We start from the raw sequence: 24,496 nt of genomic DNA, 5'->3' as shown, positions 1-24,496 counted from the left end.
CATCTCCTGTCCATCACCTTTTACAAATGTGCACGACTCGATGCAGTTGTCCGACCCTCCAGCACCAACGCGACGGGATGTCCCCGGGTTTCTCAAGGGGCGTGCGAAATGGGCATTGTCTTTTGATGGTCAAACGACCAGATTGCGAAGCGCGGTCTATGATTCAATTCTCATTTTACCTCTGAGGAAATTCTTCTGCTGTCAAGATTCTCCCTCTCCACCACCACGTCGTCACGATAACCCTTCACCAAAGTATCGGCAACATGTCGGTCTTACCCAGCCCCAAGATACTCTTCTTGTTCCTCTTCCTGCTCTTCTTGTCTCTTTCACCTGGATTACATGGCTTCAAAGTGACTGGTGCGTTGGGTGGTGTGAACTCAACCACTGGGGCGCGGCCACTTCGTTATGAAATCCACGAATTCGCCAATTCTGGCCCTGCTTTCCATTTGTTGATCCTGTCCATGATGGCTTTCCAGGCTGCAAACCAGTCGGAACCTCTTTCATACTTCCAGATCTCAGGTTTGGAATATTCGGCTGCCCATATGCTACCAAGGCTCATAACAAGCAGGCATTCATGGTTACCCTCAGGTCCCTTGGGATGGCGTGTTGGGCACAGGCCAATATGCTGGATTTTGTCTACACAGCGCTGTTCCATTTCCCATGTGGCATCGGCCCTATGTAGCACTCTTCGAGGTTCGGTCTGCATGAATACTTGTTGAATGGGAGCTTATCGTGGATAGCAAATCATCTGGACCTACGCGCAAGAAATTGCAGACATCTTCCCAGAAGAACAACGCGACCAATACCAACAAGCCGCCTTCAATTTGCGTTTTCCGTATTGGGATTGGGCATTGCATCCTGCTCTGCCAGACGTGGTCACTCAACCCGAGATCACTGTGAACACACCGGAAGGATTGCAGACTGTCGAAAACCCGCTCTTCAGTTATAACTTCCAGTCCAACGCTGCAGGAAATGGCTTCCCGCCTTCACATCCTGTACGCATTCATGCCGAACGAGAAATGCTTGCACTAATAGATTTCTAGTTGGCAAAATTCGGAACCACCGTTAGATGGTATGATGATGCTACGGAACAAAGCAATCAAACTGCGGCGACTGCGTCATTGAGAGCACAAGCTCCAGGGTAAGAGGAAGAATCTGGTCGTGGACACAACGCTAAATGTATCATCTCAGGCTGCTTTCTCTTACATATCAGTTGTTCACAACGATCTCGGATTACACTCTTTTTTCTTGCAACAATCCGGGTGGCAATCCAGGCATCTTGAACAATATCGAGGCCATCCACAACAGCATCCACAACAGTGTTGGGGGGTATGGACATATGGAGTTTCCCGAAACAGCAGGCTTTGACCCTGTGTTCTGGTTGCACCACGTCAATGTTGATCGCCTTGTTGCCATGTGGCAGATTCTCAATCCCACTAGTTACATCGTCCCTACCGTGAACATGTTCGGCTCATACTACGAAGCGAAAGGTTTTATTGATTCTGGCTCCACTGGTGAGTGCCGTCACAAGGTGCGCGGATTCATAAACTAACATAACAAGCATTGGCCCCTTTCCACTCTGATGCGGGCAGTACTATGTTCACCACCGACGGCGTCCGTAGCATTAGGACTTTTGGGTACGGCTACCCTGGACTGGAAGACTGGAACAAGACTCAAGCTGAGCTGGCCAGCAATTTACGGCGTCTCATCAATACCCAGTACAATCCTCGCACGAATATCACGCACAGCCGCATTAGTAGGGCGACGAAGCAGAGATCAGCCAATGTTGCCGATGCCTTTGGCAATGTCGACCTTGACATGGTACGGGATCTGAACGTCAATAATCTCGAGACGCAATGGTCTATCGCTGTACTGGTTGATCGATTCGCTTTGGATACTAGCTACTGCATCGACTTCTTCATCGGTGACCCGCCAACCGACGTTACCTTGCGACCAACAGCCAAAAATCTAATAGGATCATATGCACAGTTCGGCCATGCCAATGTTTCTCTGATTCACCCAGGCGGGGCTCCTGAGGGACAAGTTGGGAGCGAAGTCTCACTGACGCACATTTTGGCTGCCGGTGTTATGCGAGGCGTTCTGAAAGACTTGTCACCCGAGTCAGTGATACCACTACTACAGAAGGCTTTGAACTGGCGAGCCCGGACCGCGACAGGGGACGAGGTTCCATTAGAAGCAGTCTCGGGCCTCTCCATTTCTGTCTACAGCCGATCTGTGATTCCAACAGATGCCGATGACAGATTTCCTCAATATGGAGCCGTCCAGTGGCAGCGATCTGCGACTAATGGCAAGCCATGCGGGGCTTCGCGGCCAAATATGGGGTCACAGCCAGTTTAATGCGCTACAGAAACAGTCTGAAAGATGATCTTTTCAGCGTCCAGCACGACATTGGGTCGGGCAATAGGATACAATAGGAGTGTTTCTGGAGGATGGACTGGCTGCTAGGCAACCATTCGATTGGGACGATATCAGAATTATCGCAGCGACGACCTGGATAACTAATGAGAGTCGTCCACAATCTTGAGGTGTTTGGACCTGGACGAGGCTGAAATTGGATGCTACTTTTTCAGAACTTGCTAGCTGAATCAGGCAAGGTTGTACTTTCTTTCGACATGCTATTGGTTGTGAATTGCAGCCTCATTTCTCAGGTTCTCAATTCCGAGACAAGATTCTGGAGTATCATAATACGAGCTTCTATTAGCTTGACAGTGAATGGTCCAGAGTTTCATCGTATGACAGGGTTATCCTGGAGGACATTGAACCTGTCCTGCGCGTATTCAAAGTGCCCAGCTTTCTCTTCCTCTTCAGCAGGCATATTCATCAAAGCCGCGTTACTCTGTTTTGACTTTAGCCAAACCATCACATTTTGGTACATTCCAGACATCCTGCCATTTTGCCTGTGTTCTTGACGTTCGAACAACTACTTCTATCCGCAGAAAGCCTCGAACGCGCGGCCAAACCAGCCAATATGTTCTTCCCAAAAGCCCTCCTGCTAGGAGCGTCGCTCTACTCGTACGCCCTGGCACAGACCAAAATTGCATTCACCCATGTCCCGGCTGTTGTTGTCGCTGGTGAATCGTACAACATCACCTGGGGTGGTGGTGACGATACGCCTGTCACCATCACTCTCCGCGAAGGAGACCCAGATGACCTGAAGACTGTGCAGACGCTGGCAGATGGCATCTCCGAGGATTTCTTCGTTTGGACTGTGCAGAAAGACCTCAAGACTGCCAACGACTATGCTTTGCAGATCACTCAGGGTCAGAACGATATCAATTACAGCGGCCAATTTTCCCTTACGAGCTCTACCGCGTCAACCACTGCGTCGGCCTCGGGGAACTCGACTGCCAGTATTACATCAACAAATTCTGGAGCTTCGCAAGGAACAGGATCTGCCATTCCAAGGAACACCACGTTCAGGTAGATAGTTCGACCACACTACAGCGTTCACAGCGGCTAACATAGTCACAGCTCTGCCACGATTTCGCGCACCGCCAGCCTGCCATCTACAACCACCGAGACATCATCAGGATCTGTAACATTCGGCGACATGACCTCAACATCTTCCTCGTCGCCAACGGCCGCTGCAACGACGAGTGCTCCAGATTCAAATGCCGCCGGAGTTGCGCAGCTTGGAAGCTCGGCGGCTATGGTCATGGGCATCTTCGCTGCGGTCGTGTGCTTGAGCTAGACGGGCAGAAGGAATAATTTGATTCGCATTCAAAGCAAGGCGTTGTCAGGATACCCACGCTGGTGCATAAGAGGAAATCGAGAATCTCAATCTAGCGTACATGGTGGCTTGGAAAATACCAGTACTTGATCCCTCAGGTACGGATAGTGTTTAATGCATACTTATATGTAAAAGTGCAATGTCTCGAATGGCAATTGGAAGAGATCCAAGAAATTGAACGTGCGTCATGCTTAAAATATTTGACATTTGGTGGCGCGGGTGCCCCTGGCATTAGCGCCGTTTGTCCCTGAAAGCTTTGTCTGTTGGGTGCCTGAGAGGACCCTCGGAAGCCTCCGAGCCACCCAAGGGAAGCCCGGAAGTGGATTGTGTTTACCCATGTCACCCATTCGATCGGGGCTGTCAATCGTCCATTTCTTCCAACGACTCCAATTGCATCAATTAGCCTCAGAATGATTTCCCGGGCCCTGGCCGTTGCCTGCTTACCCTGTGCACTCCAGATCTCCACCACGGCGCGCCCAAATCAAACAAATAATGCCATCATCTCAGTCTGTTATAGGATATCTACACGTCCCTGGTGTCTTCATTGTTCCTGTCGCTGTACAAGACAGTTCTATTATAACTATTCTCACGCGGAATGAGCCAGATGGTTCACACTTTCATTAGCACCTGCACAAACTCTGTATCGCAACCGCCCTATACCACATCCAAGTTCAGGCCGCATCCCAGCGTGGATCCAGTCAGATCTATCGCATCATCTCAAAGGAACGTGTCATGAGGAGGAAATCTCGCGTTTCCAGAGACTCACCCACGCCGTTGATTTCACTCGCGGCTCAGGAGCTCTTTACCCGCTCTGGTACGCGCTTCTCACCTGAAATTCGCCCGAGGTACTCGTTGTCGATATGTCGAGTCTTACTGACACAGTGGCTATCGCAGAGCCCTCGTTAACTGCATCTTCTAATGCCCAAGTCGAAAACGCCATGTCCGAAGTCGATGGCATGCTTAAGGAGCAGAATCACCAAGATGCTACTCGACCAGCTACAAGCAGGGTCGTCAGTGCATCCGTTATGCGTTCAGGTATTCCATCTTGAGGCTCCAATAACAACTCTTCTAACACCTTGTCAGTCGTGTCAAACTCAGACAATTCCTCCTCTTCTTCGGACGCGACCCCTTGGTCATCGGCTATTGGTCATGCAGGAACTGGAAAGTCGGGCAGAGTGATCGAGCGGCTACAAGGAGACATCGATAAATTACGCCGGGAGAAGCAAGTGTTGAAGATGCGTCATGAGGAGGCCGAGAAATCCAAGGAGACGCTTGCAGCGCGAAACCAATCACTCCAAGATCGGAATAGCATTTACGAGCAAACTCACGAAGCCCACGACCGACAATTAAAGAGAAGAGAAAGGCAGGTCAGAGACCTACAGGACGAGCTCACGAAAGAGAAGGCCAAGACAGCTCACGCACAATCCCAGGCAGCTGCAGCCGCAGAAAGCGAGGAGATATGGAGGAACGAAGCCAGCCAGGCCAAGGCTCTCGCTGCCCAAAGGGAAGCTGAATACGAAACGATTGTAGCGTGCCGGAAGATGGACTACGACCGACATCAAGGTGGCCTGGATAAGATCCGAGCTCAATTCAACAACCTGCTTCGCCGCACTGAGGATGATGCAGAGAAGCAGAAAAAGCTAGAGATCGTGGCAGAGCAGCAGCGGCAGACAATATCAACCTTGGAAGATCTTACCAGGAGGCTCACTACAAACTTCAAAACATACCGAGACCAAATCGATACTGCAATTACCGAACTCAAGGCAAAAGCGGGCAGTAACGATGCTGCCATCACACAAAAAGTAGACGAGATGACCGAGGTTACAGGTCGAATGCGCTGGGTGATGAAAGTCGAGGACGTGGTGAACCATGGACAGAGTGCTTTGGCCTCACAACAGAGTCACCCAGTTAACGGTCACAGTGAAGTCTCGGATCAGCGCAGCGAAAAGTCTGGTAGGAGGAGTCCAACCAAATTGATCAAGCATCGGCGAAAAGATTCAACCAAGGTGTCCAAATGAAGGATCTTACCCTGCGTTGAGCTCCTTTGAGATCACGCCGAGGTCGAGAAGGCACCTTGATGTCACGTTGAACTTTGAGCTGAATGGATGATGAAATATACGACGCGATGACCAAATACTGTGTATGGCTAAAGGGCAAAATGCCGCAAGAATAGACGTAGGCACTTACTGCATAATTATACTTCTTCCGCCCATCGTGGCCAATTTTCTCAGCCCATATCCGACCCACTGTACGAGGCACGAGATCGAGTTGAGTGAAGAAACTCCAATTGAATGGCCGCAAAGGTACACAAATTCAGGCATATTCCTCCACAACTGCATGTCAATTCAAAAGAAGTGAATATCACACCCCATGTGGGCTTGCAAGATCAATTCCACGCCTCACTTTCTAGGGGCATGCATATAGCAAAATGTGTAATACCTTTATTGTGAAGATGATTGTTTCTCTTTCATGTCCATGTCGCGTACCTCACTCCGGTCCTGGTGAAGAAATCCCACAACCTTCAATGGCAAGCGGCAGGCACGCAAGGCTGAGGCGCCCCTCACGGCCTTAAATTGATCCATGCCGACAACGACAACCACAGATATTTCGATACTTCCTCTCCTACATCGGATTCCTTAAAATCTTTCTACAACTTTCTTCCATCTCCATTGACCTGCGCTTTACATGGCTTGACTCGTATTCGATAGCCCCATGGGTTGATGCGTCACGGGCCATAACACTTTTGCCGCAGGACCTGGGATCCAGCCCCGGCGCAGTGCCGATCGTCAAGATGACGATCGAAGAGAAGAAGAAAATCTTCGTGGCCTCAACGTACGAGTTTACACAATTGGGAGTGAGTGAAAATTTCCAGCTAGCTGGCCCATACTGACAGTGATACAGTCCGATGAGGTTATCCGCAACCTTATGTGAGTGCGCTCCTCCTATGCGTGATGATTTCATCTCATTTTGGCTTAGGCAATCCTCCTTGGATCCGAAAAGCGCGCCGTTCGTTACGTTTGGAGCAGATACACAAGTCAGTTTATTTGCCGGTGAACCTTGAAAATGATATGAACTGTGCTAACTGCTCCCAAAGACCTTCTCTACAGAGGTCGATCCAGGCGATGATAGAACTCTCTTGACAATCCTACACCAAGTGTCCAATTACGTGACAGCTTATGAGTCTCGGGGCTTGGCATTCGACGAAGAGGAACGTGTGAAACCGCTGGAAGGTACTGTTACTGACGACTACATCCGGGACACCAGGTCGCAGGATGGCCCGCTGGGGGATTGGCTGCCAGACGTCGATTCAGATGGTCAAGACGCCTTGGAGAGCCTGCAGCACCTTACGGCTTTTTGGACACCACGCAACGGAGATATAAAAATCCTACCTCATCTGTATGCGCAGCAGATCACGAATCTGACCGGGACCTCTATCTATTTCGAAGAGGCGGAACAGCGGTGTAGGCTGTTTCACGGCCAGTTTAGTATAGCTCTTGAGAAGCTGCAAAGACTTGAGCCGCTGCTAGTACGTGCCTATTTACTCTGCAGGGATAAAACTGACACGCAAAGGAAATCATCAAACACCAGCAGGCGAAGCAACCACTCAGGGCTGCGGCAGATCTCCTCATCTGGAATCCGACTCAAAGAGAGGCTCGAATTGAGTATGTGCACATACAACCCGGTCACCCCTCATACCACCGAATCATAGTAAACAAAGGCGAACGAGACCTGACCAGGATGGTGATTGGGGAATTGCGGACACATAATTTGGAACATGGCGTGATGGAAAAGCCAGAGAAGTTTTCTCTCGGCCAAGCCAGAAATGACACCAAGCTCCAGGCCTCAAGTTTATGGAATGACTTTGTCTTCGAAAGCTTTGGTAATCCGAGGAATCTCGAGCCTGTTATTCCTTCAAAAGCCGGCTCAAAATTAGGGAGCGATCAGAAAAAGTTGAAGCGAGATTCGAAGGACGCAAGAATTGAGATGTGGAGCAACAAAATTGTCTGCGGTGCAGATCCTGAGGTTGCTCCTGAAGCCCCGATCGAGTCTTCACAACCAACGGGCCGCCGGAGACTTCTTGTGGCGGATTCGGATGATGAGGAAGATGAAACATCCAGGGTGAAACCGACGACCATCGCACAGGCCAGCAAGAAGGATAGTCCGCCTAAAACAGAATCCCCGACGGAGCCTACACAACCAGTAGGTCGACGAAGACTTCTCCTGGTGGACTCAGATGATGAGGAAGACGAGATGCTCTCAGCGAAACCGTCAAGTATCGCACAGACCGTCAAAAAAGACAGTCTGCCTAGAACAGAATCTCCGACCAAGCCTATACAACCAACAGGTCGCCGAAGAGTTCTTGTGGCGGACTCGGATGATGAAGAAGACGAATCGTCTCCAGCGAAACCGTCGACCATTGCACATGCAGAGAAGAATGCAGACAAACACCTGCTGGAGGATACAGAGAGCTTTATCAGAAAGAGCAGCCCAAGATCTGTGTCCAATAAATCTCCATATCTATCTGCAACATCGACGCCAGTGCATAGTCAGGACTGCCAAACTCAATCTGTTCTCCGCCCACGTTCAAGTAGGGACCCCGAGATACTTGAGGTGGAAGCTATAGAGCAAGCCGCTATTGTTGATGAGCCACACCCCGTTGCATCATGGACGCTACCTAGTTCTAATGCTCTCCCTCGACCATGTGGATCTAAGTCCAGCGTATCGTCACCATCTATCCATGTTGTCCCAGAAGATGGTGCAGATACCACATTACAACGATCCAGGACACCAGATCATAGCAGACCTACACCCTTTAGACCGCCTCTAACGCCTGAGATGCCTGATATCTCGACCACCCCGAGACCAAAATTCGATAGCAATGCTTATAGACGACCTACTACACTTTCCCATGGACAACGAGGCTTCAATATTGATGCTACCGTTCGTGGTGGGATACGGGGCAATTCGTCTCGTGGTAGGGGTCGCAGTCGGAGCAGTCGGAGCGGAATGTGGAGCGACAACGACAGTCACAACCCTGAAGCCAGAACATTGCCACTCGAAGCAAGTCATCGGCGCGGACGCGGTAATTACGCTGGCATTGTCGGGGCCCAAATTCATACTGCGTCCAGAGCTGGTCAGGATCGTCCAAGAGGCAGGGGTCGTGGCCGGGGTCAGGGACACCTGGTTGAACTCGCTTCAGGCCCTTCGGCCCGGGGTTACCATCGTGTCCCTCCCGGCTTTGAGTCTTTTGTGCCACTGGAGCGACCAGCTTCATATTGGGATCAAGTCGGGATACGAAATATCATGGATGACCCATTGGAGCCTACTGCCACACACATGCCCACTGAGAAACTCATTGATCTAAGTGAAACTCAATCTTTCAGCAGCCGTGTTTCCACAAGGACAGGAATTCGTTTCAGTGAAGAGGGTTCTGAGTACAGAGTGGCTTCGATTCCGCTGCCTGACCAAACCAGACTGAAGCAGAACAGCATCGCACTTGCTTTAGCAGCCATTGAAGCCAGCCAGAAGCAGAAAGAGCACTCAAACAGGCAAGAGGTTGCGAACAAAAAAGAAGCCGACGACAGGGTACCTCCAACACACTCTACGATGCGCCAGCAAGGCAAAAATCCTGGCAAAACGTCAACTCAACAGGAGACTAAGGCCGAAAGACAGGCACGACTCGCGAAAGCGATGCGGGAAGCATATGGCTCTCAGCCTATTAGCCAGTTGCCGAAGCCATCGCCGACGGAGCAGTCAGATGAGATGAGCAAATGGAAACGCCGGCGGATTGCGGGAGAAAAGAATTCTGTTGTGGCTCAGGCACATCCCGAAATTCTCAATGCAAAAGCGAAAGAAGAGCAATGCAGTAAGCTCATTAAGTTGCTACAATCTTCGTTTGAAGCTGCTAGAGCTTTCAATGGCCGGCTGAACTTTGATATTGGCTTTGGTCAAGTCATTGCGTCGTCCGGGCCCCATATCCAAGATCAAAAACTATACGACATCTCTGGCTGGAACTCACTCTTCGACCCGCCAAATGGCGTCCATCTGTCATCAGCAACCTTTACCAAAATTCTAACCACAAACGGCGAAGACGTTGACGGGGTTCTTCGCTTTAGGAACCCGAATAAGGGTGACAGTAACAGACTCTGGAGCCAAGATCCAGGGCCTACTACTGTCACATATGAATTTTCCTGCCAGAATAGGTTCAACGAAGACTTTCTGATCGTAGTCGACCAGGGCGGCAACTATGAACTCAGAAAGGGCCAAATCACTGTCGGGACTGTCAACATGCATGTTCCCGAATCAATCTGGGACTGTGCAGCAACCCTCTCTGGTCATCTGATTTGGCCCGATCCACCTGAAACGCTCACTAACAGTGTCGACTCTTTCGTTCAGTCTCTGTACGTTCTCCCCAGCAAACAGAAGCTGATCATTGTCTTTCGCCAGCCGACAGACCACGAGATCAAAATCAAAAATTTAATCGTCCGTCGCGTCAGCTATCATGACTGCAATTTACGTGACTGTCAGGATGTTCAGCTTAAAGTTGTTGAGTCTAAGAGCCTCCTCTTCAAGTGCCATCCAGAAGACAGAAACCTGTGGCAAGGTTATGAGGCAGCACAAGATGAATACGAGACCATCGCGAAGGAAGGCCGCATCCATTACGAGCTCTCGATCGTCCATAAACAGGTCACAGCTGCCCTCAAGGGCAATGAGGATCTCGAGATTGGTGAATTCACACCCTCAGAAAGCACAGGCAAAAGTATCCTTGAAAAGTCTGTGATCCGTGCCATGCTGGACGTTGCAACACACATGGTTAGCAAGATGGATTTCGTCGGTACGCGCAATGTTGGGACGCTGATGCAGCTGGACATCCAAGACGCGAAGCAGAAGCAAGACATTGTGGCGACGATACCTCCCACACGCCTAAGTAACGTCGGCTTGGGACACCGCAGCGCCCAGTCGACGAAAACGGCACTTGCGCCTATGACACTGCGAGGAAACGCACATAGCGGGAGAGGTTCTGGGTGGGGCTCTGCAATGCCAGCGGCGCACCTTGGACCTGGCGGACGAAGCTGGGAGGAGCCGGTGCATGGCATCCGGATAAACGAAGTCGCACAGGTGTTTCTCAGACCCGACGGCTCAAAGTATCGTCTCGGCATGGGCGGTGCAGAAGTCCCAGTCGTCGAGGACGGCGAGGAGGACATCGGAACCTCGACCGTCTTCCCGGACGACAGCGCCAGTCATGTCGGTCCTCTTCGCCCTATGGGTGGAGGCCCATCCTCTGGATCGAGTCTGGTGGTTAGCAGGGAGAAAGGTTTTTGGTAAGAGAGACGGGAGTTGTACTTTTCTCTGTACATGACCTGTTTTCTTAACCTTCCTGGACTGGCGTTGAGGCCTCACTGCATGACATACACACAGGGGTAGATGGGTGGTGATGAAGCACGAGGTTTCTTCTAGGATTGGCTTGGCCGACTACTTAGGGACCGAAAATCTCCAGTCTCGAGCTGTGGGTTATTCGCCTGGCACTTCAGTCATCATGAGAAAGCGGCGAGTGTATGAGAGGATCTGGAATGCGTTGGCCTTTCTAGAACAGTGGCTCTTGAAAGTGAAAATGCTCAGACTATGAATTCATTGGATAGAAATGATTGCTAGGACACTTCTTAGGCACGACGGTGATTAGAGCTTTTTGATGTGCAGTATGATTACGAGCCACGTCGTGAATGCGTTCTAGGTATGCTTGAAACGTTTCCATAATTCTCAGGAAAGGACTTTTTGTCCTTTCTGTTAGGTCCGCCAATACGGCTTCCTCGCGATACTCCTCAACCTCACGAATCTCGACAACTCCACCCCAAAGCGAGGATTAAGCGGATGACCGTTCACTCGCTATGTACTTCCGTAGCAACGGCAGCGAAACTTCCTCCTCAATGGTCTTCAAGAACCATCCAGAACGGTGACCAGAAGTAGAAAGAATGAAACTAAACACTGTGGAACAGATCATCAGCCGAACATACACAGAGAAACGGTAATTGAGTCAACAAGACGTGCCAGCAAGACCACAATACCAGTGAGGTATACTCCGCCAAAGCAAAACTTGGTAAGACCCCGCAGGATATCATTCTGGTGTTCCAGGAAGCGCCATGCCCCGATCAGCAGGATGAGAATGGCAGATAGTTGACAAATACAAGCCTGAGGTTTTCCCAAAGCGCGGCGCATGGTCGTGGGCTTGGGTTCAGCTTCGAGAGCGTTCTCCATGCTGGAGATTTGTGCAATCACGATGCCGAGGGAAGACATGGCATTGGCCAGGGAGAACCAGGCGAGGAAGGTCTGCTCATTTGCTGCTTCGGATCAGCCACGTCATACGAATACTAGAACGGTCAGGTATAACACTCGTACAAAGGTGACTGAGTCGTTGAGTCAAGGGAGCATCGATCGAAATGTACCGAGCCCAGAGGAGCCTGTGTATTTGGAAGTTTCCCGTCAAACAAGTCACATCATCAAGCACCTTCTCTTTCGTTGTTGGACTTTCAAAATCGTCAGAAATTTCTAGAGTTGTCGCTGTAGAGGAGTATAATTCAGCATCGTCGTGGCCGGGGCCATTGAAGGCTTCGAGGGTTGTCTTTGTCTCGACGATATTTTGAGGGGGAAATATTCGAAAAAGGAGTCTCATGTTTGAAGAAGGAAATATGTTTTTGTATCGGATGATTCTGGTCGCTACTTGGAAGCCAATGCAGAACGTCGTTGGACATTGAAACAAACAAACCTAGATACCTGAGCTGACACTTTTGGCCCTCAAGGTCCTCGCAGGTCGTTGAGAGTCTGCGAAAGACGGAAAGAAACACCATGACAAGCGAGTCGACTTCCAATAAGATCATGAGAGGAAAGTGCGGTCTAGGAGCGCAGTCCAAAGCTCTCGGAAAGCCTGCAAGGTAGTGGTTTGCCAAAGAGCTCCCTTCTGCCGGTGGTGGAAAGTCATGAAGCACAATCCAAATTCATATCAGACCTGGAACAGACAGCATTGACAAATCTATCAGGTACGGCTGGCACAGCGCGGGATCCGACATTGACACCCGACGTGAAGTGGTGATCCAGGTGCAATGACACACGGGTAGATGTTTGCCGTCATTGTTAATATGAGAGTAGTAAGACAAGCGGTAGGTACGGGGAGGGTACCGGCATTTGTGCAATAAAGGGCCTCCTGCACAGTCCCCCAGATCTTTCTTGGAGGAAACAATAGCGCTAGATCACGATAGCATATAGAAGAGTGAGCAGACGGCGAATCTGATCCTTCAAAGGACTTGTTGCATCGGAGAAATAGTCCTTATCAGTGGTTGAGGGTGCATACGAAACAGAACTGAGGACCTTAAAGATATTCTGCCCGAGGTTGCAACCAACGAATCACTTTATGATGGCAGAGTTCATTAGTGAAGCCGATCGAGCTTTATCAGCCTCGTCGGAGGCTTCAATGGGCGAATCACAAGATGCTTCCAGGGATCGGGCTGAACAAATAGTGTGCAGTCCAGGCGCAACGCAAGTCCCCCTGGTAGGCCCAGCCCCGCCTGTCGAGAGAGCGATGTCGGGGGCGCAATGGCAGTGCTAACTTAGGTGCCTTATAGCGGCAGCCACCACCATCACTCCCACCACCACATGCCTTTCGAGTCCTCGTAATCGAGAAACACCACGAACACCTTCCGTCATCTCGCCACAGCACTCTTATTCACTCATCGGCGGCGATCCCCTCCGTCTCCTCTCCATCTTCAGTTGGATCGCAGCCATCGACATCTTCCAACAATAGCCACATCTCTTCCTTTCATTCTTCCTCATCTCCACACACTCCCCTTGAGTCCGTTCAGAAACCAACGCTTGCATATTTCAGCCCACACAGAGCGTTCTCGTCAACGCCCCCGTCCCCCTTTGCCTCGTCGACTACAACTCTCAACGAGTGCTGCGCGCCCCGGTCGGCCATTCAATCCCGGGCTCGCTCAGCCATGGGTTTGACAAAGAGCCAGAGAATTGGCATACTGCTGGGGATCGATTCTGCGTTCTTCCTGGTGGAGCTCGTCGTTGGTGAGTGCCATTCCTTCCCCGACATGCGTCTGCAAAACTAACCCCCAACTTCCCAGGCTATACCGTCCATTCACTAGCCCTGGTGGCAGATTCGTTTCATATGTTGAATGATGTTTTGTCATTGTGTGTTGGGCTCTGGGCAGTCCGTGTTGCGAACACTGGAAGTTCCAAAATGTTCACCTACGGCTGGCAGCGAGCAGAGACACTGGGTGCTCTGGTCAACGGTGTTTTTCTAGTTGCCTTGTGTCTCTCGATCTTCCTCGAAGCCATCCAACGATTTGTGGAACCTCAAGTCGTCTCCAACCCAATGCTCGTTCTGATTGTTGGCTGCCTCGGCCTGGCCTCCAATATTTTCGGTCTTCTCCTCTTTCACGATCACGGTCATAGCCACGGAAGCCAAGAACACGGGGATGCGGTCAAAGATGCGGAAGAAGGTCACGGACATGTTCACAGTCACGACGCGGAAACCGAGGCCGTCGCCGACGAAAGTGGCAATATTGAAGATGTCCTTCCTCAAGTAAAAGTCGCTGGTTACAAAGGGCCCGATGCACGAAACTTTACATCCTCGGACGAAGAGAACACAACCATTTCAGGTCAATCGTCAGACACACCACACCGCAGGTCACTAGGCAATGGCGAGATTCACGGTCGACATCGGCGTAGGACCTCAGGGTCGCTTGGACGAGGCTTCGGTTCAGTGGATAATATCCACGTTCATCCAGCTTCTTTTCGACAGGAAATCATCCAGGCTGCTCGGCTCGAGGAGCGATCGGATGAATCTTCAGAGGAAGGTGAAGCCTTACTGGAAGACGAAGATGTACCCACCGAACGTTCACAGATCTTTGGGAAAGCTGGGACAACCCCGTCGAAAGGCAGTCAAGGCTATGGCAGCATCGGCAGACGACATAGTATGGACTATAACCATGCTGAGCATTTGCATAACAAGCCTCAGGGAGAGTCTCACAAAGGCCATGGCCATGGTGGTCATGGTCATTCCCACGGAGATTTGAACATGCGAGGTGTTTTCCTTCATGTCTTGGGTGACGCGCTTGGCAACATTGGTGTGATCGCTTCTGCCTTGATCATCTGGCTCACCACCTTCCCGGCCCGGTACTACTTTGACCCTGGTATTTCACTTGTCATCACCGTCATTATCCTCTACAGCGCTATCCCTCTTTGCAAGGCAGCCAGCCGGATCCTACTGCAGGCGGTACCAGTGGGCATATCGATCGACGAAATCACTTCCGACATTGAATCACTCCCGAGAGTCATTTCGGCTCACCATCTCCATGTGTGGCAGCTAAGTGACACCAAACTTGTTGCCAGCTTGCATGTCAAGGTTGACTGTGAAGTTCACGGGTCAGGTTCTGCTAGTTACATGCATCTTGCCCGCGAAATTCGAGGTTGTCTGCATGGCTACGGCATCCACAGCTCAACTATTCAGCCCGAGTTTACGTCACCACCTGCTGATGCGGCGACATTGGGCAGTCAGCTGAATCCCTCGCAAAATGCAACGAGTAGCAACGCTGCAAGTGTGAACAGTGAAGGACCGACATGCCTCCTTGAGTGCGGCAACGATTGTGCTAACAACAAAATGTGCTGTCCGTCAGATGGAAAGAGTGGCGGCCAAAACGGCAAGAAATGATGTCGAACCATGATATTCTGGTCAGCGTGTACATTACAATCCAAAAAAAGAGGGCGGTGATTCCGTGTTGCGGCAAAGTACTTAATCGTCCATAGGACAGGCTGGGCTCAAAGGCAAGCAGTTTGTTTAGTTTTCCTCGGCTTAATCAAGGACTTTTTGAGAAAGGCTCCTTTTGGTGTCATCAGAATGTTCATTCGACTACCTTAGTAATCTCTTGCTGGGCTTCTAAAGTTGCTATCACAAAACTCTAACCCGTCCATATCAACCAGATATAAAACAGTATCACTGGCCACGCGACCTGCCGCATTGACTTTCCAAAGAACCGGAGCTTTCCTGGACGATTGAGATGAGGCCGCAACCTCCTTTTCGACTGTGGCATGCCCCAGTCATCCTCGTCGTCATCATCACCATCTTTCATGAAGCGTGGTTTTTTCCAAGGTGACGACGATCTGGAACGTCCGCCGTGAGCGTACGACCCCATCTTCCGCGTGGCCACGTTCTCGTCATCCTTGCGTACGGACGAGCACGACTGGACCCCGGCGGGGTCGACGTCGCGGGCGATGGGCAACAAGGGCTCCGATTTCTGGTCACTCTGTGCCGTCGCGCCGCGGCCACGACCGTGTAGCAACGTGCGGACCATGAGGACGAGCACGGTCAGACCCAGCATCTGGGCGTACCGGATAAACACGCCCAGCTGGTCGGGGAGGAGACAGAGGTGGTTCTGGACCGTGTCTCGCGGCGTGGCTTGTCGGCCGGTGGTGTCGTCGTTGTCGTCGCCAGAATTGGGAAAGACGGCGTCTTGGGCCACGGGATTCCATAGACTGACGAGCTGTACAGCAGGCAAACGAATGCCCATGGCCCAGGACATGCTCTTCACGGTGATTTCGCGAATGCGGCCCGTAAACTCGCTGTGCTCGATTTCGCAGTAGTCGTGGTCGTCGCCGGAGTAGATCATGGTGATCTCTTCGGCCGTCAGGTGCTTGACAATGTCTTGGGAGATCAAGGGCGTGAGGACGTTTTGGTACTGGTATCCTGCTGACAAGGGGATGGACGTGCCTCGTTCGCGGTTGGGCCCGCAGGAGGTCGTGCCGGAGCGGAAGAGGGGAACGTGGGAGAGAAGGATCGTTGGAAACTGAGATGATGATACTTTGGGACGGGGCTGGCGTGGATTGGGGTCTTCTGATGTGTCTGCGGCGGAACGAACGTTGGGATCCAACAGGTCGCGATGGCCTGAAGCTGGCCAGTTGAATCGAGTTTCGCAGGCATGGCGGATGGCTTTGTCACGGGTGTTTTTGGCGTTTTGGAGGAACTCCTCGACGGGCGTCCAGATCTTGCTGGATGCTGTGGCTGCCGCGCTGCCGTCGCCGGCTCCCGAACTGCCTGTCTCGGGGTCGATTTGGTCCATTGCGCTCAGGGAAACGGTGTCGAGGTGTACGAAGGAATGGTTTCCAATGATGTCGATGCGGTTCATCGGGCCAAAGTATGCGTCGAAGCGCTCTTTGACAGGCTGTTGGATGCCCGCGGCAAAGCCTAGATCGTGGTTCCCTGGCAAGGAAGCAAGGATGCGACGGCCTTCAGGTTCGGCCCGGCTCGCGAGTCGTCCTTTGTACCACGAGCGCAAAAACATGTCGGAGAAGCGCATGTACTCTTTCATCCAGAAGGACGTGCCGTATTTCTTGTACCGCTCCTCCGGAGAAGACGAGTCGACCGTCCCCCATTCTCGTCCGCCGTCGAAGAGATCCCCGAGGAAAAGAGTCGCGTCGGGTCGCAACTTGTCTTGCAAGTGTCGATACGAGCGACGCAGGTAGCGATCGGTGTACGCGACAGTCAGGTCCGAGAGAGGCCATGGTCGGTCTGGATAGGTATGTGGATCGACGAGCTGGGGATCAGCAACAAGGAGAACGTGGTGCGGTTGAGCGTGAGTTGGCTGAGTTATCGTGTGTTAGCAATGAATGGACAACCTGTGCTGGCTGGTAATGCGTAACTTACCCATGATTCCCACTGCTGCCAGAGACATCGCTTGACGCTGTTCCCGTAGGTGAATCTTTCACCCCATAACAAGACGACCACCCAGAGCAGTACCAGAGCAGTCGGAAGACTCCAGATGCGATGTTTTATCCCGGCAAACGTGCTGGAATTGATGCCAGGGTTGGGTTTCATTTCTCTTCGACTGAAGGTGCGATTCCGTCCCTCATTGTCGCCAATAAAGGCCACGGTAACAAACTGCTTGAGGTCGATGTGTGAATCGGTGGGTTTCGAAACGGAATGACATTTCTATGTGGCAGATTTGTTTGATCATGAAGCAAGGATGCTGTTCCTGGAATGTGTCAATAAAAGCGGCACCAGCGGCACGGGAAATATGGCAGGGGCGCGTCCCTCACCAGCTTTTAAGTGGCGTCTAATGAACCCGGGGGCGTCCCTCTAGGCCCGTCGTGCCCAATTATCCCCCTTGAGCAGAATGCCACAGGCCGGCCCCCCCGAGCCCTTAAGCTTTAATTAGATTTAGCCCCCGCTGCCTTTAATTGCGGGTGATGGCCGCTTACGTTTCACATCTACTTGGATCATTCTTTCCCAAATTGCTGGCCACATTATAAATCTTTGATGGTGCAGCTTTGGCGTACATGATGGCCATCATAACTTCAATGTCTTTGAACGCTGTCCTTCCACCATCATGGACGGTGTCTCCGTCGCCAGTGGTATTGCTGGCCTCATCACCCTGGCCTTGCAGGTTAGTGGTGCGATAGCAGTTTATGTTACTTCGATCAAAGATCGCTCGAAGAATATCCGGGAATTGCACGAAGAATTGCTTCTCTTAAGCGAGGTCCTCGGCAGTCTGCGAGAGTTCTTGACAAGTGAGAGGGCCAAAGGCAGGTCGTTCGACAACAACTCGGTCCTCCAGAAAGCCATCAGCGACTGTCGCGACAGAATAGAACGAATTGGCGAGAAATTGAAACCTCTGGAGGGCGGTAAGGTGTCTCGAGCTATTGACAAGCTCAAATGGCCCTTTGAACAGAGGGAAGTCAACCACTTGATCGACAACCTCCGACGCTATGGACAGACCTTCCACTTCGCCGTCACAGTCGAGGGCTGCGACCTCCTCGCCAGAACTTCGGAGGACGCGGCCAAAGGCTTACAGGAGATGCTCGGTGTGTCAAGAAAGATCAGTGAGCTATCGGCCCAGATGGGTCTTTCGAACGAAGAAGCAGCAAAACGAGCAGCTCAGATCCAAGAGATCATTGCCCTGATTCCGATGCTCACCAATACAGCCCTCGACGTGAACGAATTGACCCATGCGGCACGAATGGCAGAGCTCAGAGAGCAGGAGAGGCGTACTACTGATATTTTGGATTGGCTCGCGCCAGTATCATGGTTGCATAAGCATCGAGATCTGCAACTGAGAAGGTCGAAAGGGACAGGAGTCTGGTTCTTGCAAAACCGAGACTATCTCGCATGGCTACAGGCTGACACCGCGGAACATGATCTGCTTTGCGTTGGTGGACCAGGTGCCGGAAAATCCATCCTCTGCTCGTTGATTGTCGACCATCTGCGCTCAACATTCAAGGATCCGAATGTCGCTGTTGCATATTATTACTACGATTTCTCGGATCAACAGTCCCAGACTCCCATCAATCTAGCACGAACACTATTGCGCCAACTGTCTATGAATGGCAATACGGTTCCTTCTGCAGTCGCAGAATTCTATCAGCGTACTCGAAACGATGTGAAAGATCAAACGTGGTTTCATGACTTGTTGTCCATTTTGCGACGAGTGGCGGCGACTTATACACAATGCTTTGTTGTAATAGACGCACTCGATGAGGCTGACATTCATAGCCAACGCACTGGTCTTTTTGAGGTCCTGGATGCTTTACGAGATTCTGGCAGAGCCAAAATTCTGGCACTTGCTCGGCCGCATGTCCTCAACAACACAATGAGGTTTGCTAGTCCTGTGGTCGTGGATATCATAGCACACTCGCATGATCTTCGACTGTTCCTTGCACGAGCAATTGAGGAACGTCCAGACATGGCCGACATTTTGGATGATAACCTAAAGGAGCAGATCTTAGAAACATTATGCCAAATGGCCAATGGCATGTTCCTTCTTCCTGCATTGCAGATCCGCACAATACTCGATCAAGTCACCAAGGCTGCTGTTCGGAGGTCTTTGACCCATCTATCTACAAATCTGACAGAAGCGTTTCAGTCAACAATTCAAAGAATAACGAATCTACCCCTTGCAAAGAAAGAACTTGCGTTCAAAGTACTTATGTGGATATCGCATGCAAGGAGACCGCTTCGAGCTATCGAATTGCAACAAGCAATGGCAATGCAACCAGATGACGACAATATGGACCTAGAGAATATGTCTCCTGTACGAACGATTGTCGACTGTTGCTGTGGGCTAGTCGAAGTTGACAGGGAAAGCTTCATCATACGGTTGGTACATCATTCTCTTGAGGAGTACCTTCGTGAACATGATCATGGCTTGTTTGACGACGCGAGTCTGATCATCACGAAGACATGTCTGAAATTTCTCATTCTTGATTTTACAAAGCACCTTCCATTCAAAAACAGGAATGAATTCCACCAAGCAATCGATGACCTGCCATTTCTAGATTATGCCGCAACGGAATGGGGATTTCATGCTGGTGCTGCCCCGGTGGAACAATTTCGGGCCCAAGCCATTGGTGTTCTCAACGACAGTCTAGCACTCATCGCAATTGCTCGGATTCGCGATCGTTATAGTGCCGAATTTCGCAAATGGAAAGAAAAGGCCTGGGTCTGGGCATCTTCTGGTGGTGCAGGTATATCTCTGGTTGCCTCGTTTGGGCTCGCAGAACTTCTTGAGATCCTCATCAACGAGAACAAGCTCAATCTTTGTCTTGATGCTCGCAACATGTATGGGAGCACTCCACTTCATGAAGCAGCTCTGCAAGGCCATGACCGTGTAGCAGAAATCTTGATTGGTTACGGTGCAAATTTACTAGACAGAAACTATGGGTCAGCAACTCCTTTGTATCTCGCAGTCTCATACGGTCGACTTTCCATGGTGAAGCTTCTACTCAAGTTCAATCACACGCAACTCGATACACCTGGACCCCGAGGATTAACACCTTTACACAAAGCTGCAGAACAGGGAAACGTTGATATTGTCACTGCACTACTCCAAGCTGGTGCTCTAGTAGCCGCTCAGGACAACTCTGGCATGACAGCTCTTCATCTCGCAGCCCGCCGAGGGCATCTGTCACTTGTCCGACTTTTGGTTCTTGCTGGTGGGCTAGTCGATATTCAAGACAGAGACGGGCTATGTCCCCTCGACTACGCCGCTACTGGAGGCTATACAGAGGTCGTCAGATACTTGCTTGAAAACGGAGGCAACATGTGGCACAAAGGCCACGAAGCATGGACTCCACTTCATCGTGCAGCACGTGGTGGACATACTGATACTGTCTCATTCTTCCTCCAGCATCACGGAGATGTGCTTGCTGCCGACTTGAGAGGAAACATTCCGATCCATCTAGCCGTTCGTTCAGGCAGCATGAGCACCACCAGAGTCCTGCTAGAGTTTGGATCTCAGTTGAAACGCGAGCAAATCTTCGTACAAGACCGGAAAGGCTCAACACCACGAACCGTCGCTTTCTTCACAGCTCATTACGACATCCACAAATACCTTCGAGCTGAGGAATGGGCTCTATTGGGGACTGAACCAAGTGATGCAAATATACTCACGAGTGCTATCGAGCGAGGCGACCTCGAGGCTGTCCGGATACACCTCACAAACAACCCTGATGCCTTGTATCAGTGTGACGAGGATGGCCAGCCTCCACTCCATGTCAGCCTACAAGAGAAGCAACGTGCTATTGTCGATTTTCTTCTCGAGAGCGGCGCTTCAATTGAATCTGTGGGCTACCACGGCTGGCGACCTATCCATATTGCTGCTTCATTGGGTAACTTGGAATTGGTCGATGTCTGTCTCAACCACGGGGCAGATGTCAAGTCCCGCACACAAACAAGACAAACGGCCATGCACAAGGCTGCATCCAGTCATTCTGCCGCTGTGGTCCGACGGTTGATCGAAGCTGGCGCGGACCCCAACGATAGGAACGACCGTGGAATGACGGCCTTGCATGTCGCCGCTCATCAAAATGATATCCAAACCGTTAGACTACTAGTGGGCGAGTACGGCATGGATGTATTCACGAGAGACTTTATGAAACTGACACCTGCCATGTGGGCAGAAAGATCAGGACATTTGGAAGTCCTAGCATTTCTGAGGGCCGAGGCGAAGAAGATCAGAACAGCGACAAGAGCTGCTGCAGACGAACAGCAACAAACTACCCTGGGCTCGCCGCGTGATAAACAAATGCGTCTGCTCAATATCGAGGGTAACGTTGAAGATGTCGACTTTGACGATGAGATGGATTGATGACATGTTTCTACTTCAGTTTTACTCAACTCAACTCTTTGTCTTGCGCCTACCTTGGCAGGATTATCGTGTATCTACACTCCTATTCGGTTTCTCCTTTCCAGAAAACAACCAGACAAGGCTCTCGCTGAGCTTCGAACAAGGCTGTATATATTATCATCATCCTCATAGGACAGTATAGTTGTTCTAAATATCCCACGCCAACACATAGCGCTTACTCTGCAGAGCAAATAAAACCACGGCTTCCCTGTCCGGGCCGACCAGTGACCGGGTAGTGATTACAGCCCTACGACGACCACCCTTGTCATTTTCCCTGCATGAATGCAGCCCTACGATGATACCCTTGTCATCTTCTACTCAGCATGCATCGTTGGTCGACATTCATCTCTGCACCTCGGTGAATGAATCCCTCGGACGGTTGTTTGGCTTACTTTCGGTCTTTCTTTGACCGCTCGAAGGTCATCGACGTAGCTGAAATTGTTTAAAAATAACCACCATGCAGGTTGTACTCCGGACTCCGTATTACGGACAAACCACTATGTGACAAAAGGTGGAAACTTGATGGAAAACCGAATATTTGTGGTCGATGTATTGTAAAAGCCTTACCACCCTTCCGCCCCTCCTTTTCACACAATTTTCTACAGTACCGTGTAGACGACGAGTTTTTTTATTTGTTTTATTTCCTCTTTGGGCCCCCCCCTCCCGGACTAAATGCCATGTTGTGTCGTGTCCTATGCAAATAATAACCATCGCGTCGGTTCCCAAAGAGATTTTTCCCTTGTTCGAATTCCTTGACCGTTGGTCACTGGGTACGGTCACTTGAAAAAAATCCTTACCGATGTCGTATTCGCATAATTCGCTTGAAGTGATAATGGCACTCATAACTCCGGACTGTTTACACCGTACTTTCTTTTTTTGGTGCTGTACCGAGTATGGCATTTGTTCTACTATTCCATCGACTTCCGCCGAGTTATGTAAGGCCCCCCCCGGTACCACATCGTCGGGGGTCTATAGTTAATGTCGTAGTGTCTGTATGGATGGATGACGCACACGTACAAACACCACCCCCCCGGCCCCTGCATACATTATGTGTGTTGTTGTTGTAAATGTGTATACTACTAGTCAGCCCTACGGCATAGAATAACCCGATTGAGACGTGAGTGGTGATCCCCCCCCCTCTCATCGTAAGCATGCATGTTTAGGCGTGGAGAGTATGCATACTGTACGCCTTGTGGGCCACATTTGTACTCCGTATTACTTATTCGCAAAGGATTATTTCTTTTTTTTGTATGTAGTGTTTTCGTATTGAAACCCGTTGATCGTTGGTGAGTCAAGTTGTCCACGATCCAACGGGTCCAAAGGGCCCATTGGGGGTCAATCTGTTTTGTTTTTGACTGTACGGAGTACAAAGTCCCAAAAAAACTAACAAGTCTATTACAAGTGACAATACAATACGGGGAGAGTACGGAGTGCGACCGGAGTATGTAGATGATACTGTAATCTACAACAAACACCCATTGTAGTTTATGCAAGTTGTTTCTTTTAGGGGGAGTACGGAGTACTGTATGTACAAACTAAGCGGCGTAAGCGCGCCTTCTTCCTCTCTCCGCTACCGATGGGTGGTACGGAGTACAATGGCAACAATCTATGTACGGAGTACAAGTAATTAGTTGGTTACCTTACTGTACCGAGTACACCTTGACGCGATACAGTATGTTTTTGAATGATTGTTTCCACCCCCCCGTCCCAAGACTACAATGTAGGTATTGTAGTTGTGGAGGTTGTTTGGAACCCAGATCACACTTGACTCGTATTCCGTATTAACAATACAACCCACTCCCTATGTACAGTACTTGTAAACTCCGCCCGGTACTGTACGGAGCACACATGAAATACAATTCCGCAAAACTCCACAAGTCTTGTATTGTACATACTGTAGGGCATTTCGTAAATAGTCCCTAGCGAACCACTCCAAACAAAAACATTTTATCCATAATGAGATACGAATGCGATTGTGATTGTGATTGCAAAGTATTTTTTTTATCATTATTATTTTTTTCCCCCTTGGATATCGTACTTCTCTGCTCCGTACCTTTGGGTATCAAAGTTTTGTTTTACAACGGTACTGTAAGAACGGAGGTTGTCCGGGGAAACCACTTGCTAACGTTTCTATTCCTTCAAGAGATGAACGGAGAAACACGGAGGGGGGTGGTCCAAAGTACTTGACCACCTTACAGTATTCAACGCGTAGTTGACCCCTTGAAGTCAACCTCTGTAAGTTTACCTGACTCAGGGTAGATGAGTAAGTCCAATTTTTACGTACGTGTACGAAATGAACACTTTCCGTAGTGCCATGAACGAAACTCGGTAATACGGAAAAGTATTGTACCTACGGAGTAGACAGATTTGTAAACTCAGGTATTGTAGGTAGTGGAGCGCTGCTAGACGACACGAGGGGAGACGAGATTTCAGCTTGTCTAGGTATTATTACAGACTTACTCCGTAGTTGTACAAGCTATATGGAGTACGGAGTACTACTTCCATCTCTACCAACCAAATCCCAAAATACTTCTACCGTAGGAGGAGAAGATAAGAGAGGCAAAGATCT

General features: G+C 50.4%; 8 protein-coding genes across 9 annotated transcripts; 6 read left to right on the top strand and 2 right to left on the bottom strand.

The window, feature by feature from the left end:
* Positions 1-263: 263 nt before the first annotated feature.
* Positions 264-2,358, top strand: PV06_00990 (uncharacterized protein; the record flags this gene model as incomplete). Its single annotated transcript, XM_016401565.1, has 6 exons — positions 264-519; positions 566-693; positions 741-995; positions 1,044-1,141; positions 1,192-1,514; positions 1,562-2,358. The coding sequence occupies 6 exons, from the start codon at positions 264-266 to the stop codon at positions 2,356-2,358; spliced, it is 1,857 nt and encodes a 618-aa protein (XP_016268618.1).
* A 631-nt stretch (positions 2,359-2,989) lies between these two features.
* Positions 2,990-3,712, top strand: PV06_00989 (uncharacterized protein; the record flags this gene model as incomplete). Its single annotated transcript, XM_016401564.1, has 2 exons — positions 2,990-3,441; positions 3,493-3,712. 2 exons carry the CDS (start codon positions 2,990-2,992, stop codon positions 3,710-3,712), a joined length of 672 nt encoding a protein of 223 aa, XP_016268617.1.
* A 531-nt stretch (positions 3,713-4,243) lies between these two features.
* PV06_00988 (uncharacterized protein) lies at positions 4,244-5,959 on the top strand (the record flags this gene model as incomplete). Its single annotated transcript, XM_016401563.1, has 4 exons — positions 4,244-4,309; positions 4,376-4,565; positions 4,646-4,786; positions 4,835-5,959. 4 exons carry the CDS (start codon positions 4,244-4,246, stop codon positions 5,767-5,769), a joined length of 1,332 nt encoding a protein of 443 aa, XP_016268616.1. The 3' UTR covers positions 5,770-5,959.
* Positions 5,960-6,162: 203 nt separating this feature from the next.
* Positions 6,163-11,428, top strand: PV06_00987 (uncharacterized protein). The gene is made up of 5 exons (XM_016401562.1): positions 6,163-6,605; positions 6,653-6,678; positions 6,728-6,785; positions 6,846-7,277; positions 7,322-11,428. Exons 1-5 carry the CDS (start codon positions 6,543-6,545, stop codon positions 11,075-11,077), a joined length of 4,335 nt encoding a protein of 1,444 aa, XP_016268615.1. The 5' UTR covers positions 6,163-6,542; the 3' UTR covers positions 11,078-11,428.
* Positions 11,328-13,030, bottom strand: PV06_00986. Of its 2 annotated transcripts, XM_016401560.1 has the most exons (3): positions 12,146-13,030; positions 11,798-12,087; positions 11,328-11,734 (listed from the first exon to the last, which is right to left on the bottom strand). In XM_016401560.1, the coding sequence occupies exons 1-3, from the start codon at positions 12,417-12,419 to the stop codon at positions 11,684-11,686; spliced, it is 615 nt and encodes a 204-aa protein (XP_016268613.1). In that variant the 5' UTR covers positions 12,420-13,030; the 3' UTR covers positions 11,328-11,683. The 2 variants fall into 2 exon arrangements, with proteins under 2 accessions (XP_016268613.1, XP_016268614.1); XM_016401561.1 differs by having other exon boundaries at positions 11,328-12,087.
* Positions 13,031-13,737: 707 nt separating this feature from the next.
* On the top strand, positions 13,738-15,461 carry PV06_00985 (uncharacterized protein; the record flags this gene model as incomplete). The annotated part of the gene is made up of 2 exons (XM_016401559.1): positions 13,738-13,816; positions 13,873-15,461. The coding sequence occupies 2 exons, from the start codon at positions 13,738-13,740 to the stop codon at positions 15,459-15,461; spliced, it is 1,668 nt and encodes a 555-aa protein (XP_016268612.1).
* Positions 15,462-15,642: 181 nt separating this feature from the next.
* PV06_00984 (uncharacterized protein) lies at positions 15,643-17,738 on the bottom strand. Its single transcript, XM_016401558.1, has 2 exons — positions 17,451-17,738; positions 15,643-17,388 (listed from the first exon to the last, which is right to left on the bottom strand). The coding sequence occupies exons 1-2, from the start codon at positions 17,619-17,621 to the stop codon at positions 15,709-15,711; spliced, it is 1,851 nt and encodes a 616-aa protein (XP_016268611.1). The 5' UTR covers positions 17,622-17,738; the 3' UTR covers positions 15,643-15,708.
* Positions 17,739-18,132: 394 nt separating this feature from the next.
* PV06_00983 (uncharacterized protein) lies at positions 18,133-21,888 on the top strand (the record flags this gene model as incomplete). Its single annotated transcript, XM_016401557.1, has 1 exon — positions 18,133-21,888. The coding sequence occupies one exon, from the start codon at positions 18,133-18,135 to the stop codon at positions 21,886-21,888; it is 3,756 nt and encodes a 1,251-aa protein (XP_016268610.1).
* Positions 21,889-24,496: the final 2,608 nt, after the last annotated feature.

This window comes from Exophiala oligosperma, assembly GCF_000835515.1.
Source record: "Exophiala oligosperma strain CBS 72588 unplaced genomic scaffold supercont1.1, whole genome shotgun sequence".
In the NCBI taxonomy this organism is placed as follows: domain Eukaryota; kingdom Fungi; phylum Ascomycota; class Eurotiomycetes; order Chaetothyriales; family Herpotrichiellaceae; genus Exophiala; species Exophiala oligosperma.
Note: the sequence above shows the minus strand (reverse complement) of the source record. Positions and strands in the feature narration are given on the sequence as shown.